Below are 19,294 nucleotides of genomic sequence, written 5' to 3'. Positions count from 1 at the left end.
AGTGTAGCTGGACCCCGGCCTGGTTGGCTGCCAGCCCCTGCCTCACGCAGTGACTACTGGCCCATTGTGGGTGGGTACACATAGTATTTTTAACTCATAGACACTGATAGATAATAAAGAAAATAGCTAAAATGAGATTCTGGATTATCTGAAAGTTAATTCATATCTCCTGCATTAAATATTTAATCACATCCACTATAAAAGTTAAATCATCAGATGTGTAGCTTCCTCTCTGCATCCTTATCCCTTCCTGAAAGACACACTAACATTTTTTTACAATGGACAAAAGAAGAGTGGCAGAAAGAGGGTGAAAAGCAAGTCACATGGGAAACTGACTAAACCAGTTCAGTAACATTTATTTTCCATTTGTAAGGAAGCTTTATGAAAATCTTTGTTTTATTAAATGGATTCACACAGTAACATTTTAAAGAACAGATTTAATTCTGCCTAAGTTGCTTCTTTCCTGAATGATTTTCAGCACTCATCAGGATGGCAATAAATATTTTAAATGATAGGCAATGTTGAAAATTCAGTTTTCTCTTTCACAATGCCATTAAATAGGAAAGCAGTAGTACTTACCTCCTTTGCACTCTTAATTTTAGTCAGAAATGTATACAGCTCCATTGTCTCTGCAAACAGTGCACGACACACTGCCTGATAATGATTTGGTGCCTCTGATGCAGTTGGGAGATGAGCAGCACATAACTACAGAAGAGGAAAATAAAGGTACTTTTTTATTATCTGTGGGGTTTTTGTACCTTAAAAACAGACACACCCAGTATATTCACATTTTCATATCAGACAGCAAGGCAACCCCACAATTCCCATCACCCAAAGCTTAATGCATCACAAGACGACCAGTAAAGTCCACACAATTAATATGGAAAAAGTGGTCCAGTAACTAACAAGCACCCAGCAGCACAGATGAGCTTACTAGAATTAGTTAGCTTCTACTTGAAAACGATAGGGCATGTGTAAAAGTTTTGGTTGGGAGTACAAAGGGAACTACCAATTACTGAGTACTGATCAGAACTCAGGTATTTTAATAACTACCATTTATTGAGTATTTATCATGCCATGTTTGATATGTCATATACACAGCATAATATCATTTACTCTTCAATGTAACCCTGAATTAGCACCATTAAATAGCAACAGAAACTAAGGCTTCAGAAGAGTCAAGTGACTTGTCCACAGTCATAAAGTTAACATAAGGGAGAAGGAGAATTTGACACAGTCCTATTTGATTCTGAAGCCCAGGATCATTCTAATACACACTGAGTTGTATAATTTAGTAAAAAGAATGTCAGGAAGACATGGGGACCACTGGGAAGATACCTCGTCAGTAGATGGGGAGTGGAGGAAAGAGGGCAGAGGGCAACTGGTGATACTACCAGTCCTAACGTCCTTTACAATACACAGCCCATAACCCCCACAAAACTACTTGTAGGTAAAAGATGCAATTTAACATCACGCACAACAATTTAGAAAAATCAAACACAGCTTATTAGATTGGAAAAGACATCCTGTCAAGAGCCTAGTGCATTTTATTAAAAAGATAATTTTATCTTTCTATAAAATAATAGTTTTGTATCTGTGTACAACAGTTATGTTTTAAGGTACTTCATTTGCATTAAAAAGTTGTAAGTTCTCCCTTATTCTTTACTATATTCAGTAAACTTGACATTAATACAATTACTGAAAATACACATTTATTATATTCAATAACTTGTATCTTTTGGAGAGTAAAAGATATCTTTGTAGCTTATAATATCTTTCACAATGTGTCTTTCTGCTATTTTTTTCATTTGTAATAAGTATTGTATGCAATTTAATAGATTACTATCTTTAATAAAATACATTCTCAGGAAAATATCTTGAGTTTCAGTAAGAAACTTTTTCCACAGTACGAAAAACAGGCTAAGAATTGATTCCTTGGGAGCATGAAAAGCAAAAATCTCACAAGCTTAATTATTCACAAAGTGACCAATGAACAGAGAGTATATTTTTTGCACAATTATTTTTGTACGCAGAAAACAGCTTCCCACATAGAATTATCATTTCCAAGGTTATGAAAGGCATCTGCTAGGACTTTCACCTTTCACTAATCCCACAATTTTATATTCCAATTATATGTTCTGAATATGGCATAACATTTTTGACTGTAATTCACAGTAAGAAATACATTTTAGGGGGCTTCCCTGTGGCACAGTGGTTAAGAGTCCGCCTGCCAATACAGCGGACACGAGTTCAAGCGCTGGTCTGGAAATATCCCACATGCCGCAGAGCAACTAAGCCCATGAGCCACAACTACTGAGCCTGCACTCTAGAGCCCATGAGCCACAACTACCGAGCCCGTGTGCCACGACTACTGAAGCCCACATGCCACAACTACTGAAGCCCGTGCACCTAGAGCCTGTGCTCCACAACAAGCCACCACAATAAGAAGACCGCACACCGCAACGAAGAGTAGCCCCTGCTCGCTGCAACTAGAAAAAGCCCGCGTGCAGCAACAAAGACACAACGCAGCCAAAAATTAAGTAAATAAATAGAAATACATTTTACAAAAGGATTCAAACACATGCATATGTATATGTTTTATACACAAAAATTTCACAGAACAAAACTTACACATTCAATTGATTTCACAACCCACTAACAGGCTGTGCCCTGCAACTTGGAAAACACTGGTGTAAAACTCTAAAATTTTTTTAATGCACATGATATAATCTTATATGTAGAAAATCCACAAAAACTATTAGAACTAAGAAGCAATTTTAGCAAAGTTGTGGGATACATGATCAACACAAAAAAGTTCTATTTCTAAACAATAATAATGAACAATCAGAAAATGAAATTAGAAAACAATACCATTTTTTTTAATAGCAAAAAAATAAAATACTAAGGAATAAATTTAACCAAGGAGGTGCAAGCCTTACACACTGAAAACTCTAAAGCATTGCTGAAAGAAATTAAAGAAGACTTACATAAATGGAAAGACACCCCGTATTCATGGGTTGGAAGACTTAATATTGTTAAGACAGTAATACTACACAAAATGATCTACAGATTGAATGCAATCCCTAACTAATTCCCAAAGGCCTTTTTTGAAGAAATGGAAAAGCTGATCCTAAAGTTCATATAGAATTGCAAGGGGCCCCAAATAGCTGAGACAATCTTGAAAAAAACAGAGCTAGAAGACTCAAACTTCCAAATTTCAAAACTTACCTCAAAGTTATACTAATCAAAACAAAGTGGTACTTGCATAAGGACAAACATACAGATCAATGAAATAGAACTGAGTCCAGAAATAAACCCATATATCTATGATTGATTGATTTTTCACGAAAGCGCCCAGACCATTAAGTAGGGAAAGAATATTCTCTTCAACAAATGATGCTGGGAAAACTGGATATCCACATGCAGGAAAAAAAAAAAAAAAAAATGAAGTAGTGGTACCCCTATCTCACACCATACATAAATATTAACTCAAAATGGATCAGGGGGCTTCCCTGGTGGCGCAGTGGCTGAGAGTCCACCTGCTGATGCAGGGGACACAGGTTCGTGCCCCGGTCTGGGAAGATCCCACATGCCGCGGAGTGGCTGGGCCTGTGAGCCATGGCCGCTGAGCCTGCGTGCCCGGAGCCTGTGCTCCGCAACGGGAGAGCACTGTTGTGCTCTCACAACAATGAGAGACCCGCGTATCGCGCAAAAAAAAAAAAAGGATCAGAGAGCTAAATATAAGAACCAAAACTATAAAACTCTTAGACGAAACCATAGGCGTAAACCTTCATGGTCGTGGATTCAGTACTGGTTTTTAAGATATGATACCAAAAGCACAAGAAATAGCATATCTTATTTTATTGCACTATACTGTGCATCGCAGATATTTTGTTTTTTTTACAAATTGAAAGTTTGTAGCGACCCTGCATTGGGCAAGTATTTCAGTGCCATTTTTCCAACAGCATTTGTTCACTTCTTGTCTCTATGTCACATTTTGGTAATTCTCGCAATATTTCAAACTTTTTCATTATTATTACATTCATTATGGTGATCTGTGATCAGTGATTTTTGGTATTACTATTGTAATTTTTTTTTGTTTTTTATTTTGAAATTAAGGTATGTACATTGTTTTAGACATAATGCTATTACACACTTAATAGACTACTGTATAGCATAAACATAACTTTTATATGCAGTGGGGACCCAAAATATTCATGTAACTCGCTTTATTGCAATATTTGCTTTATTGCAGTGGTCTGGAACTAAACCTGCAATATCTCCGAGGTATGCCTATAAATGGATAAATTAGACTTCATCAAAGTTAAAAATTTTTGTACATCAAAGGACACTATCAAGAGAGTGAAAAGATAATCCACAGAATCAGAGAAAATATTTGCGAATCATATATCTAATAAGGACCTAGTATCCAGAATACATAAAGAACTCAAACTCAACAAAAGATAAACAATCTAATTTAAAAATTGACTTGACTAGACATTTTTCCAAAGAAGGTATACGAATGGTCAAAAAGCACATAAAAAGATGCTCAACATCACTGGTCATTAGAAAATGCAAATCAAAACCACAATTAGATACCACTCACATCCACTAGAATGGCTATAAAAACAAAGAAAAAATGGAAAATAAGTGTTGGCAAGAATGTGGAGAGATTGGAACCCTTGCGTATTGCTGGTGGGAATGTAAAATGGTGAAGCCACTGTGAAAATAGCTTGATGGTTCCTCAAAAGTTAAAGATAGAATTACCATGTGATCTAGCAATTCCATTCCTAGGTATATACCCAAAAGAATTGAAATTAGGTGTTCAAACAAAAACTAGAACACAAACGTTCATACCAGCACTATTCATAGCAGCTGGAAAGAATTCCAATGTTCTAAACTGATGAATGGATAAACAAAATGTGGTATACTCACAAAATGGAATCTTACTAAGCCACAGAAAGGAAAAAGGTACTGACACATGCTACAACATGGACGAACCTTAAAAACATTATGCTAAGTCTAAGAAGCCAGACACAAAAGGTCACATACTGTATGATTCCATTCATATGAAATACCCAGAATACATAAATCCACAGAGACAGAAAGCTGATTAGTGGTTGCCAGTGTCTGAAGGAGGAAGGATGGGAAGAGATGGGTATGAGGTTTCCATCTGGGATAATGTAAAAGCTCTAGAACTAGACAGTGGTGATGGCTGGACAGTATTGTGAATGTACTTAATGGCACTAAATTGTATACCTTTAAATGGTTTAAATGGTAAATTTTATGTGTATTTTACCACAATTTTTAAATGTATAAAAAATTTTAAAAGAACAACGAAATTCCACAAAGTTTCCATTGAGACAGAGGAGAAATAATCCCTCAGAGGAAAAATAACCCCAGTGGTTATTTCAGTGTCAATGTTGATATTTATTTTATTCTTTGTGTTTACATGCATCTTCACCGCTAATCCTTACAACAACCCAATTTACAGATTTAGAATAGCTAAGTAATTTACCCAAGGCCACACAGTGAGACAGAACTGGAAATGAACCCAGGCAGTCTAACTCTAGAGCCCAAGTCCTTATGCACTCCACCCTAGAATGAGAGTATATTACTCTTCCATTAAAGGAAATAATGTTCTTAAAGTGCTTAAGCATAGAGCATAGTATACAGTAAGCATGCAACAAAATCATCTTCTACAGTTACCAAAGAGGGGATAGTTTGGGGGCAGAGGGACACAATTAGAAGGAACAGGTTCTGTCCCATATCTATCAACATGCCATTATATAACTTTGGACAATTTATTTAACATTGCTGAGTTTCAGCTTATTTCTAAAAGGAGAAGACTAAGCTATATAATATCTTACTTAACCTACCTTCGCTGTTCTATGAATAAATTTTAAGCTAAACCAAAATGCTGGAGTTTTTAGGGTTCAATCTTGGATCTTTGGGTTTCTCTCTACTCACCTTAGCTGATCTTGTCTACTCTAACTGCTTTAAACGCTACCTATAAAGCTGATGACTCCCCAACTCCTACTCTAGGCCACTGCTTTTTTGGTCACGAAAAGAACTACTTTACCTTTAATCTGGAAAGATACTTCACTAGGTAATGAATTTTAGGTTCTATTCTAGAACTTTGACAATGTCATTCCAGTCTGTCTTCTAGATTCCATTGTTTCTGTTGAGAAGTCAGGTGCAGTCCAGTTTTTTCTCTGGCTTGATTTTAGACTCTCTGCTTGTGGTTTTTAGCAGTTTAGGTATGAAACTAGACTGTTTTCCATTTAATTTATCTTGCTCTTTTTGTTTGTGGGGCTTCCAGAATCTGCAGCATAGTGTTTTGCATTGTTTTGGGAAATTCTTAGTATGTCTTCAAATATGCCTTCCATCCTCTCTCTTCATTGGCTCTCCTTGGGACTTTAATTATGTGTACTGCTTTCACTCTTTTTGTGTCTGTGCTTCACTCTGAATATTTTCTATTGACAACGTTCCACTTCATTCTCTCTTCAGCTCCGTCTAGTCTATTAAACCCATCCACTAAACTTTTATTTCAGTTACTTCATTTTTTGGTTCTCAAATTTCCATTTGGTTCTTTCTATATATTTTCCAGTTCTCTACTCAAAGTTTCAATCCTGACTCTTAGAATCCTGAACATCAATTAAAAGTCTATCTGGGCTTCCCTGGTGGCGCAGTTGTTGAGAGTCCACCTGCCGATGCAGGGGACGAGGCTTCGTGTCCCGGTCCGGGAAGATCCCACATGCCGCGGAGCGGCTAGGCCCGTGAGCCATGGCCACTGAGCCTGTGCGTCCGGAGCCTGTGCTCCGCAACGGGAGAGGCCACAACAGTGAGAGGCCCGCATACCGCAAAAAAAAAAAAAAAGTCTATCTGACAACTCCATTATCTGAATTCTCTGTATAGAATCATTAATAATATTGCCAGAATCGAAATTAATTTTCTGAAAACTTCATTACACACATAAGACCTTGTTATATATTTTCAACAAAACTTGAAATTATCAGCAAACCTGGGCTAGACTGATGTGATTAGAAAAAAGACAGCCTACAATACTTTCAAAACATTTGGAAACATTTTTTGGTCAAATAAGTTATTAGCATTTGTATTTTGAAGCAATGTACCAACTAGGAAAAAAATCTTTATCTGATATCAAATCGAAGATGTATGCCAGAAACTCTATTATCCATTGGCCTTTTACCCTAATTAGCGTCAAAATACTACACAGTAAAAGACCATAAAGTTTTTTTAAAAACTTTGGCACAATTAATTGAGAATACAGTTTTTGTTTAAACTCTAAATTACGAAGCATTCAGCAATCCAGGTCACTCTTTATGTCTGGAGACACATACTGCAGTGTGTGTAAGTAATATCACCTTAGAAGAGAAAAAGGCATAATCAGAATTATATCTTCTGATATATTTAGGTTTTATATCACAGTCTTTTGTTGATAATATGAAGCTCCAAATTTCCCCATAATTTATTCTCAACTGCTAAAATTCAAATGTCTTAAAAAATATTCAGTTCACAAAGCTTAGAATTTTATTTGCAAAAATCTAAGTAGAATATAATTTTAAACCATAATTAAAATGTTTTGCCTAGTGAGTATAATCATGCATTTGTCATAAGAAATTAATAACAAAGATAATAACAAAGATCATCTTCATTAAATGCAGCATCATATAGTTAGGATAAATTACTAAATTTTTGCCTAAACCAGTGAGAAAATTAGCATGTTTCCAGCAAATTTCAAAACTTAGAGAACAAACATTTTGAAGTACAGAGAACTGCAGTTTGTTCCTTGGAGTCACTCTAATTTGACTGATGGACTATGGTCACCCAACTAACCTATGTTAACACACCTTCACTCAGTAACAGACAAGCTCAAACAAACATTATGGCTTCCCTTGGATATACTCCATTAAACCTAGGCCAAATTTATACACAAATGAAAATAACAGACTCATTCCACTTCAGCTGTCTGTAATACATGTGCAGTTTGAAGATGAAGATAAACTGTGCACTGTACTAATCTAGCTTGGTATAATAAAATTAAGGACTTCCCTGGTGGTCCAGTGGTTGGGACTTTGCCTTCCAATGCAGGCGGTGTGGGTTCGATCTCTGGTCGGGGACCAGGGATCCCACATGCCTTGCGGCCAAAAAACCAAAAAACGTAAAACAGAAGCAATATTGTGATGGAATCAATAAAGACTTTAGAAAGTGGTCCACATCAAAAAAAAAATCTTTAAAAAAAATTAAATAATATAGGATTTTTTTCTATTTTTAATCACACTCTACAGTACTATCCTTTTCTTAAATTTCTCTCCTGATGAGTTTTCAAAATAGCATGTAAATTCTGACATTATGTGGCAAACCAAAAACATATTAGCTTTTTATAAGCAGGGCTTATTATTTGTAAACTATATTCTTGTATTTACAGAGACATGCCAGATTTTTTTGAAAGTATGAATTAACACTGGAAATATAACTTATAAAACTATTCATGGGCAATAACTTAATATAGCCATACTAAAATTTTACAATATTTTATTTATTATACAAATACTAAACAATAAGAGGAATGGAATTTCTGAAGCCATATGGTTCCCCCTGAATCACAATGCCATTAATACCATTTATGGTAAATCATAAATCAGCACAGTCTCTTTTTTTTTATAAATTATAGATTTATTGAAAACCATAACACCTACCATTTCTTTTTTTTTTACATCTTTATTAGAGTATAATTGCTTTACAACGGTGTGTTAGTTTCTGCTTTATAACAAAGTGAATCAGTTATACATATACATATGTCCCCATATCTCTTCCCTCTTGCATCTCCCTCCCTCCCACCCTCCCTATCCCACCCTTCTAGGTGGTCACAAAGCACCGAGCTGATCTCCCTGTGCTATGTGGCTGCTTCCCACTAGCTATCTATTTTACGTTTGGTAGTGTATATATGTCCATGCCACTCTCTCACTTTGTCCCAGCTTACCCTTCCCCCTCCCCGTATCCTCAAGTCCATTCTCTAGTAGGTCTGCATCTTTATTCCTGAGCACAGTCTCTTCTTTATACACATAGCAGTACACGCAGAATTTTGTGGTCTTTTTTCCATTTATTAAAACAAAAATTTCCCATATTGCTTCATAACCCACATAATTATAATTTAAAGACCATATGATAATCCATGTAGTTGATATACCATTTCTTTGTGAGTCATTTATTTCCAGTTTCAGAACAGTATAAATAATGCTGTGATACACATCTTCATGTATCTATGTAACATTTTGTATTAAAAAACATCTCTTTGTACCGAGAACAGACTGGTGATGCCAGTGGTTGGGGCTTGTGGGTACAGGGTGGGTGAAATGGTGAAGGTGGTCAAAAGGTACAAACTTCCAGTTATAAAATAAGTAAGTCCTAGGGATGTAATGTACAGCATGGTGACTATAGTTAACAATACTGTATTATATATTTGAAAGCTGCTAAAAGAGTAGAGCTTAAAAGTTCTCATCACAAGAAAAAAAATTCGTAACTATGTGTGGTGATGGATGTTAACTAGGCTTACAGTGCTGATCATTTTGCAATTTATACAAATAGGGAATCATTATACATATTGTACAAGTGAAACTAATATAATGTTATATGTCAGTTCTATCTAAGTTTTAAAAATTGCCCTCTTTGATAAATAAATAAAATAAAATTTTAAAAAAAGTCCACAGGGACTAGAAAGCAAAAAAAAAAAAAAAAAAAAAATTGACCTCTTTGAAAAATTCCTAATAGTAGTATTACTATGTGAAAAAATTTCAAACATATAAAAAACGAGGTGAATAATATAATGAATTACAGTGTACCCATCACCCAATTTAGTAATTATCAGTTCATGGCTAATCTTGTTTCATCTACATCCTCATCCACTTAAGCCTCACCCTCCAGGATTATTTTACAGCAAATCCCAGATATCTGAATTTCACATGTAAATATTTCAGCATATATCACTAAATGATGAGTTCTTTTTTAAAAAATATAACCACAATACTATTATCATATCTAAAAATATGAATAATTCCTAATATCATCAACTATAGAGTAAGAGGTCAAATTTTCCTGATTATCTCAAATATATACCCAGTTTTATAATTTATTTCTTTTAATCAAGGTTCATTCTACTGCGATTGGTATGTATTAAGTCTCTTTTAATCTATGTTTTCCTCTCTCCCCTTCCTTTTAATTTGTAAGTTACTTGTTGAAGAAATTATGTGATTTGTGCTATAGTTTCCCACAATCTGATTTTGCTGATTGCATCCCTATGGTGTTATTTTAAATGTTTCTATGTCCCCTGAACTTCCTATAAATTGGTAGTTAGATTAGTTAGATCTAGAGGCTTGATCAGATTGTTTATTTGGCAAGAAGACTTTGCAGGTGATGCTGTAAACTTCCATCGGAGGCACAGAAAGTCTGCTGGTTTCTTGTGATGCCACAATGCTATTATTTTGTAGAATCAGAATATTACCATTTTGCAATCCCTATCACTTCCCTTTCATTTATTAGTTGGAATACTTTTATAAAGAGACATTCATCCAAAACTCTTTTGTTGCCCTGAGGTGGTGTCCTTATGGAAAAGGCAGAATGGATTCTGTCTATACACCAGCTGTCAAAATAGTAAGTGGGTTAACAACTTGGTTAACAACTGAACAACCGCTAAAGGTGACCAAAAGGGTTTTATTAATTATTACTTATGTGTCCAGAGAATGCAGAATATTTGGTCTGCTTTAATCCATCACAGCTACTATTCTTATTGATGATCAAATTCTTCCATCTGACCAATGCGGGAGGCTCCTTGAGTTGGCTTCTGAGTCCTTTTTACATAACTTAGTAATCCTGGATAGTCTGTTTGCTTTCTGGTATGACAAGATGTTCCACGCTATTTTACACATTTCCTTCCCAGATCTGGAATTAGCCATTTCTCTAAGGAATTCTGGAATTCTTTTAGTAGGGAATGGTATTCGGAGACCATGAGCTGGTGGCAGCTGTGCTCACTGCTACTATGTGATCGTTGCTTTCCAGGTCTGTCTATGTGGTCACATTTCTGATGCGGTAACAGTTAGGCTCAGTTTGCTTTGGATTTGAGGGGATTATATTTCCATATTCAGTTTTGTTTCATAATTATGTAAAATATTTATATGGTTTCTAAATCAAATCCACAGAATCTAGTACACTCATAGATGTGTAGCTTTAATGCCTGTCCTGGTTTCTACTCTGGTTTATCTTTCCTCTTTTTTTAAAAAAAAAAATATATATATTCTTATCCATACATTTTCTTAGATAAATGCTGGCATACTATACATGATTTTCTACACCTTGTTTTCTCATGTAAATGATATATCCTGGAGATCTTTCCACAGCCCTTTTGATAGTGATATAGTACGCCACTAGTTGGCTGTACCACAGTTAGTTCACCATTTCCCTATTAATGGACATCTGGGATATTTCTAGCATTCTTCTATTATAAATAGTGAATAGTTTTGGACTTCTTAATATACTGTCAAATTATTTTATGTAAGAGCTATGTAAATTTACACTGCAGCTATCAATTACTGAGCAAAAAAATTTACCGTAATTTCTAATTTCAACAAAAGTAAATTCTTGCTTTCAAAAGAATGGCAAATGGTATTGCTTTATTTGCATTCCCTGACAATTAGGGGGACTGGATTGTGTAAGAGAACCAGGATCCACCAGGCTGAGTTCAGTGCCCCTCTCTGTGCCCTACAAGCCTCCCATGAACCTGTGCTGGCCCACCACTTTCATATGTTCAGATTATTCGTAAGGGTACCCCTTCTAGAAGGACATCCTCCACATAACAGACATTGCAAATTTTTATTTATTATGATTCTCTTACAGATGGAAGTACAGTATCCTGAAGAAGGAAAGCAGATTGCTAATTTACACCAAGGTGTATGGGCTAGTATGGTCCTAGACACCAGGTCCATAATATTTACCTCACTGGGGTTCATTTAACCCCAATTAAGTTCATCTCCAAGCACCTGATAGAGCACTCAGAACAAGGAAGGCAAACTAAATGCTTCCTAAATATCTGAGAAGGTAAATGAAGGCATGAGTAAGCTGAGACTTTTACATTTCATCTCAAATGAAGAATCTGCTCATGTGCTATTCTCATAGTAACTTCATTCATTTCTCAAACACTCCTTTCACTCTTCCTCTCCACACACTGTCTCACGTCCTCCTCTTCCATCATCCTGCCCCTGGTCTCCTTAATCTTCCTTGCCTACATACTTCACTCTCCATCACCACCACTGTTTACTTCACGTCTACAATCCCTTTTCTTTTCAACTAATGTTAACCGAAGGAATCTTTTCTAGGATATATTTATATATAAGAAAATAATTTTTAAGAATGATCTTTTCTTAATACTTCCTGAAAGGCTCCACTTAGTTCTATATGTTTCTCAACAAACAATCTGAAAGAAAAATATTTTAGGTGTTATATTCTTAATTTAAGAGAAGAACACATTCTATCGCTGACATAAATTTGTGCCTGCAATTTATTCTGACCTATATGCAGTGGCAAAAAGCCTTGGAATGACTCAGAAAAAAATGATATATGTGTTTATACTTTACTTGTTTATATCCTGTTTTTCTCCATTACAATTAAGAACCATAAAAACAGGGACCAATTGTATGTTGTTACTGGTATATCCCTAGCACCTAGAAAAATGCCTGGCACATAGTAAGTGCTATTAAATTTTTATTCATGACAAGCACTATAGTAGGTACTTTATATTAATTATGTTATTTAATTTAATCTGCACAAAACTCAATCAGGCAGATATTCTCTCTTTACATAAGAATAAGGATCATAGGATTAAATAATCCAGGGTAAAACAATTGGTACAAAAATGGCAAAACCAGGGGTCCAATCTAAGTTCTACCTGACTATAAACCTCTGAATTTAACTTCCTCTCATTCACTCAGTTCAAAGAAGCTGGACAAGTCACACGCCTCTCTGAGCCTTAGTTCTTTCATTTGTAAAATGGGTTTAACAATGCCAACCCAATACCTCACAGTGTTACCATAAGTCTCAGATAACAATGGACGTGAAAGTAATTTTCAAGTGTAACACACCATATACCAAATTGAAAGACTGGAAGGAATAAACAACTGTTCGGGGGGGAAAAGTTACACAATAAAAAGGTCTTGCTCACTAAGAATTAAAAACAAATTGTCTCCAAGTTCCTAAACATTCTATTATTTATATTATTCAAACTTAGTTTCACATTTCCACTTTCAACAAGTAGAAAGCATATATTTCTTCAGTTAATTCTTGTCTTCTCTTCCAACAATGTAAACAGGAGCCAATTTACTAATTGAAGATTTCAACCCACTGAGCAAATCACAAACTCCTATGTGTCACTATTTGGCCATGAATAATGGGTTTTATGATATATAAAATTCAGTTTACTTGTCAAATGTTTCAGCAATTATTTTTCTTCTCAGGTAGCTAAAAGAAATGTTCAGAACATATTGTTACAGATGTGGAAATTTTTACTGATCAGTTTTGGTTAACATAGAAACTAAGAAACAAGGGGTGAGTATATGATATTCTCCAATAAAATTCCTAAGAATGGAATTGGTAAACTTAGTTTTCCTCCAATCTATAAAACCTTTCTAAAAAAGCATTTTAATTGTTTATTTTTCATATTATGATAGAAATAACATAGGCAGGAGGGCAGACATAGTAGCTCAAATTTAAAAAACAGTAAAGCAGTGTAACAGTTATCAGTTCAAACTGATGAATGTCCAAGAATCTTTGTTTTATAAGTTAACATACTGAATGTCATTGAGTAGAACTGTAAGATTCCAATAACTCTCCAGGTCTCATCTTCCAAATCTGTACTATACAAGAGCAATCTGGCCATGACATCTGTCATTTGACTGGTGCCAGGGTTAACCAACTGACATGGTTGGTTGGGTGGGCGTCCCCTCCTCCTTCACCATGCCCTGTTCTCCCCCACAAATACCCACTAAACCACTACCAAAAACTGTTAGCTCAGTTTCAGAGGTATACACAGTTTTGTTTCCTTCTTTTTTTTATATAAATTTATTTATTTATTTTTAAATTTATGGCTGTGTTGGGTCTTCGTTGCTGTGCACGGGCTTTCTCTAGTTGCGGTGAGCGGGGGCTATTCTTCGTTGTAGTGCGCGGGCTTCTCGTTGCGGTGGCTTCTCTTGTTGCAGAGCACAGGCTCTAGGCGCTCAGGCTTCAGTAGTTGTGGCTCGCGGGCTTAGCTGCTCCGCGGCATGTGGGATCTTCCCGGGCCAGGGCTCGAACCCGTGTCCCCCGCATTGGCAGGTGGATTCTTAACCGCTGCCACACCAGGGAAGTCCCAGTTTTGTTTCTTAATGGAAAACTTTTTACTCTTCATTTATCACAGAATCGAGTATTTTTAGTTCCTTATTCACTTCATTTATTTTTTTTCATTTGCATCATTTTTTAATTAGATTCCACATATAAGTGATATCATATAATATTTGTCTTTTCTATGACTTACTTCACTTAGTATGTTAATCTCTAGGTCCATCCATGTTGTTGCAAATGGCATTATTTCATTCTTTTTATGGATGAGTAACGTTCCACTGTATATATACACCGCATCTTCTTTATCCATTCATCTGTCGATGAACATTTAGGTTGCTTCCATGTCTTGGCTACTGTAAATAATGCTGCAGTGAACACTGGAGTGCAAGTATCTTTTTGAATTATGGGTTTTTTTCAGATATATGCCCAGGAGTGGGACTGCTGGATCATATGGTAACTCTATTTTTAGTTTTTTAAGGAACCTCCACACTATTCTCCATAGTGGCTATACCAATTTACATTCCCAGCAACAGTGTAGAAGGGTTCCCTTTTCTCCACACCCTCTCTAGCATTTATTGTTTGTAGATTTTTTGATGATGGCTATTCTGACCAGTGTGAGATGATACTTCATTATAGTTTTGATTTACATTTCTCTAATAATTAGTGATGTTGAGCACATTTTTCATGTGCTTTTTGGACATCTGTCTATCTTCTTTGGAGAAATGTCTATTTAGATCTTCTGCCCATTTTTTGATTGGGTTATTTGTTTTTTTGATATAGAGCTGCATGAGCTGTTTGTATATTTTGGAAATTAATCCCCTGTTGGTTGCTTCATTTGCAAATATTTTCTCCCATTCTGTGGGTTGTCTTTTCATTTTGTTTATGATTTCCTTTGCTATGCAAAAGTTTTTAAGTTTAATTAGGTACCACTTGTTTATTTTTGTTCTTATTTTCATTACACTAGGAGGTGGATCAAAAACGATATTGCTGCGATTTATGTCAGAGAGTGTTCTGCCTATGTTTTCCTCTAAAAGTTTTATAGTATCCGGACTAACATTTAGGTCTTTAATCCATTTCGAGTTTATTTTTGTGCATGGTGTTAGAGAGTGTTCTAATCTACAGATTCAATGAAATCCCTATCAAATTACCAATGGCATTTTTCACAGAAGTAGAACAAAAAAATTTTAAATTTGTAATGGAAACACAAAAGACCCTGAATAGCCAAAACAATCTTGAGAAAGAAAAACAGAGCTGGATGAATCAGGCTCCCTGACTTCAGACTATACTACAAAACTACAATAATCAAAACAGTATGGTACTGGCACAAAAACAGAAATATAGATCAGTGGAACAGGATAGAAAGCCCAGAGATAAACCCACGCACCTATGGTCAACTAATCTACGATAAGGGAGGTAAGGATATATGATGGAGAAAAGACAGTCTCTTCAATAGATGGTGCTGGGAAAACTGGACAGCTACATGTAAAAGAATGAAATTAGAACACATTTCACTTATAGCTGAAAGTCTAAGAACTATTATCAAATGCTAAATCACCATTCAGTTTTTTAAAGTGAAATAACAACTCTTCAAAGAAAGAGGTAATTGTAAACTTTACCTTCATGACATCTCTGTAGGACCGGATTGCTGAGATTTTTCTCTTCTCATCTTCCTCCTCCAGACCTTCATCGGCAGCCTCATAGCCTTCATCATTGCTGCCATCAGCCTCTACCGTGTTGGCCATGCGATCGATGAGCTGCTCCAGGGGAGGGCTTAATTCCCTTTCTTCATTCTCCTTCAAGCCATAGTCCAGTGCCTTATAAATAATAATTCCCAAAGATTCAATAACCTAGGAACATTAAGGAAGGTGGTTAATAGAGACGACTAAACATTTTTATAGAACTAACTGTAAGTCATAAAATATTTAGTATGAGATAAGCTAGGTCTGATTTATTCCATTTCAGAAACATGACAAATTAAATTTGAAGAGATATTTAAAAGTCTCAACTATGCTTTTAAAAAAATCTCAGATGGAAATTTTTGTGTGATTTCTTCAAACTAGTATATAACGCATACACAAACCCTTTTCATGTTTCTTAGATTTATATCATACACTAAAATCTGTATTCTCCACTTATATAAAATACCAACAATACCAACCAGGTTGATTTTCCACATTTCCAAAAGATATTATTGAGTACGGACAGAGTTATCAAAGATCATATCCATTCAGAACTGTTATGGCAATGCTTATCTAATTAGGGATTTCATAGACATACCAAGGATCTGAGACTGAAAAATCAATGATTGGTAGCAGCTAACGTAAGCTTAAACAACAACAAAATCTATTAATAGCCATATACGTACTGCTCATTGAGTTCCATTCAATTATTAGAAACACGTATCCCTCATATGATGCAAACAAGTGAGAGACTCAAACTCTGAACTTTCAGTGTAGTGCACAGATAATCCTCCCTGCCACTCACCTCCACCACTACTATCTCCCAAGAAATACGAACCTGATTTATGAACACTGAATATACATCCCTGTCTACTATCACCCTGACAAATGCTTTGGCTTTGGCCAAGACAAGGAATTCTGCTTTATTCCGCAACACTACCTTCTTTTCTGCTCAGAAAAATCACAGATAAATAACCCTTTTAAAAAAAATTTTACAATGCCAACAGCTCATTTTACCTTAGCTATTTTGGAGGGAAGAACACAGGAAATAAAGCCAAAGATGTAAGAGTTTGCCACTTTTACCACTAACCATTTGACTCTGGGCAAATTATTTATTTTAGTTAAATTATTTATTTTCTTATCTGTAAAATAGGTATCAATGATACCTACATCTCATGGGGTTTTGTTAAGACTAAATGCATTTGCTACATGTGGAAGTACTTAGTATGTGACTTTTAACGCGCACTGAATAAATGTTATCTGCCTCCAGCTCACCCTTTTCCAATGTTTATCCAGTTAATATACAGACATGCATACATCTTTCCTTCCCTTTATTCCATTTGTAGCCATAGTCAGTGCTGTGTTGTTGGGTTTTTTTTAAGTTGTTTATTTGGTACCAAAGAAAAGGAAAAGACAGAAGTTTTGACGATGAGTTAAATACATGGAGTCACTGTCAGCATATGTTACAGCCCTTAAAAGCACTCAAGCATTCACTCAAAAAATCTCCACAAAATCTGAAATCTACCTTATCAAGTGAAATAATATTTTCTCAACACAAATTTCAAAATGAATAAAAGGCTTATAAATTCTCAGCTTTTAATTTTTAAATAATACTGGGTTGTTTTTTTGTAATATTTCTCATTGAAAATATGTAATATTTTCATTAGCTTTTTGTTTTTGTTTTTTTTGCGCGGGCCTCTCACTGCTGTGGCCTCTCCCGTTGTGGAGCACAGGCTCCGGATGCACAGGGTCAGCGGCCATGGCTCACGGGCGGAGCCGCTCCGCGGCATGTGGGATCTTCCCGGACCGGGGCACGAACCCGCGTCCCCTGCATCGGCAGGTGGACTGTCAATGACTGCGCCACCAGGGAAGCCCCTTTTCATTAGTTTTTAATGGTCTGACTGGAACTCTAACCACTATTTTCAAAGTTGTTTTGTGTGACAATGGATCTTCTGAGTTCCAAGTCAGCTGACTACTTTCGTCACCTCTTCTGGGGACCAAACCTCCCTCGACACCCCACCCCCATCCACCCATCTGTCCTGGAGAGGTCACCTGTTCTGTGTTTCCCTGGCAGAAGGTCCACACAGCCAGGGACACTCTCACCACAGACAGGTACTACTTAGGGCAGGGATTTTACCTTTCAGTTCAATGTCAGCAGAACCGGGCATTGTGATGTATGTGTAACAAACACCCGTCAACTCGAACCTAGAGCAATCACTTTAACAATCAGAGCATCACAGCTAATATAATGAAAACCTTAGACATCAAGAAAAGTTAAATTATGTTCAGTACATTCTTTTTAAGGCTGAGAAGGATTTACTTACTTACTTATTTATTTGACTACGCTAGGTCTCAGTTGCAGCACATGGGATATTTGTTGCCACGTGTGGGATATTTAGTTGCGGCACACGGGATCTTTCAGTTGTGGCATGCTAACTCATAGTTGCAGCATGTGGGATCTAGTTCCCTGACCAGGTATCGAACCTAGGCCCCCTGCATTGGGAGTGCAGAGTCTTAGCCACTGGACCACCGTGGAAGTCCCAAGGCCGAGAAGGTCTTAATGCAATTATTCTCGCATAGAAGTTACGTGTAACTGAGAGTCTTACGTGCTTGGATGAATCTAGTCATCTATATCCCTACCCCACCCCTACCCGAGCTGAAAAAAAGAATCCACAGTAAATACCAACACCAATGATGGCTTCCGACCTCAGCAAAGACCCCAGAGCTGCCCAGAAAGCTTCATCCCCATCCCCACTCAGGACTTTCCCTCAAGGGGCCATCTGTTCCTCAACTCTGCAGACCTCCAACACCCCTTCTGCCTCTCTGGGTCTCAGCTGATAACTCTCCTTCATACTCCACTGCAAAGTGAAAGTCCCTACATGAAAATGCACTCATTTTCCCACCTTCAAACGCATATGATAGGCATCTACACTTACTTTGTCCTTCCTTCCTTTCACAGTGGAGGAAGTGTCTCTCTTCCTATCAAAGGTCAATCCCACTCTCCCTCCAGAGCATGCCCCTACAGCCACAATCCCGTTTCTGTGCTCCCTTTCCCAGCAAAGCTTCTCATGAGGGGCCGTCTTACATATTCTGTCTCTCTTTTCTCTCCTTCTATTCACTGTTTAAGCCATTCCAGTCTGGCATCTAATCTTTTGAAGCCCCTGAAACCACAGGTAAAATCACAAACAATCTCTATATGCCAAAACTATTGAACAACTCTGTCCTCA

At 36.5% G+C, this 19,294-nt stretch overlaps 1 protein-coding gene across 5 annotated transcripts in view; it reads right to left on the bottom strand.

Annotated features, from left to right (window-relative positions):
• SPIRE1 (spire type actin nucleation factor 1) overlaps positions 1 to 19,294 on the bottom strand; it is a 206,210-nt gene that overhangs the window by 69,524 nt on the left and 117,392 nt on the right. For 2 of the 5 annotated variants that reach the window (XM_082668138.1, XM_082668139.1), the window contains exons 4-5: positions 16,005 to 16,235; positions 580 to 705 (exon numbers count right to left, since the gene is read on the bottom strand). In XM_082668138.1, coding sequence (XP_082524264.1) covers positions 580 to 705; positions 16,005 to 16,130 — 252 coding nt within the window. In that variant the 5' untranslated portion in view covers positions 16,131 to 16,235. Of the gene's footprint in view, positions 1 to 579; positions 706 to 2,631; positions 2,677 to 16,004; positions 16,236 to 19,294 lie in introns of those variants that run through there. The other 3 variants (XM_082668142.1, XM_082668141.1, XM_082668140.1) reach the window with 3 other exon arrangements.

Source organism: Grampus griseus, assembly GCF_964374135.1.
Source record: "Grampus griseus genome assembly, chromosome: 12".
Lineage (NCBI taxonomy): Eukaryota > Metazoa > Chordata > Mammalia > Artiodactyla > Delphinidae > Grampus > Grampus griseus.
This window is presented reverse-complemented; position numbering and strand designations above follow the sequence as displayed.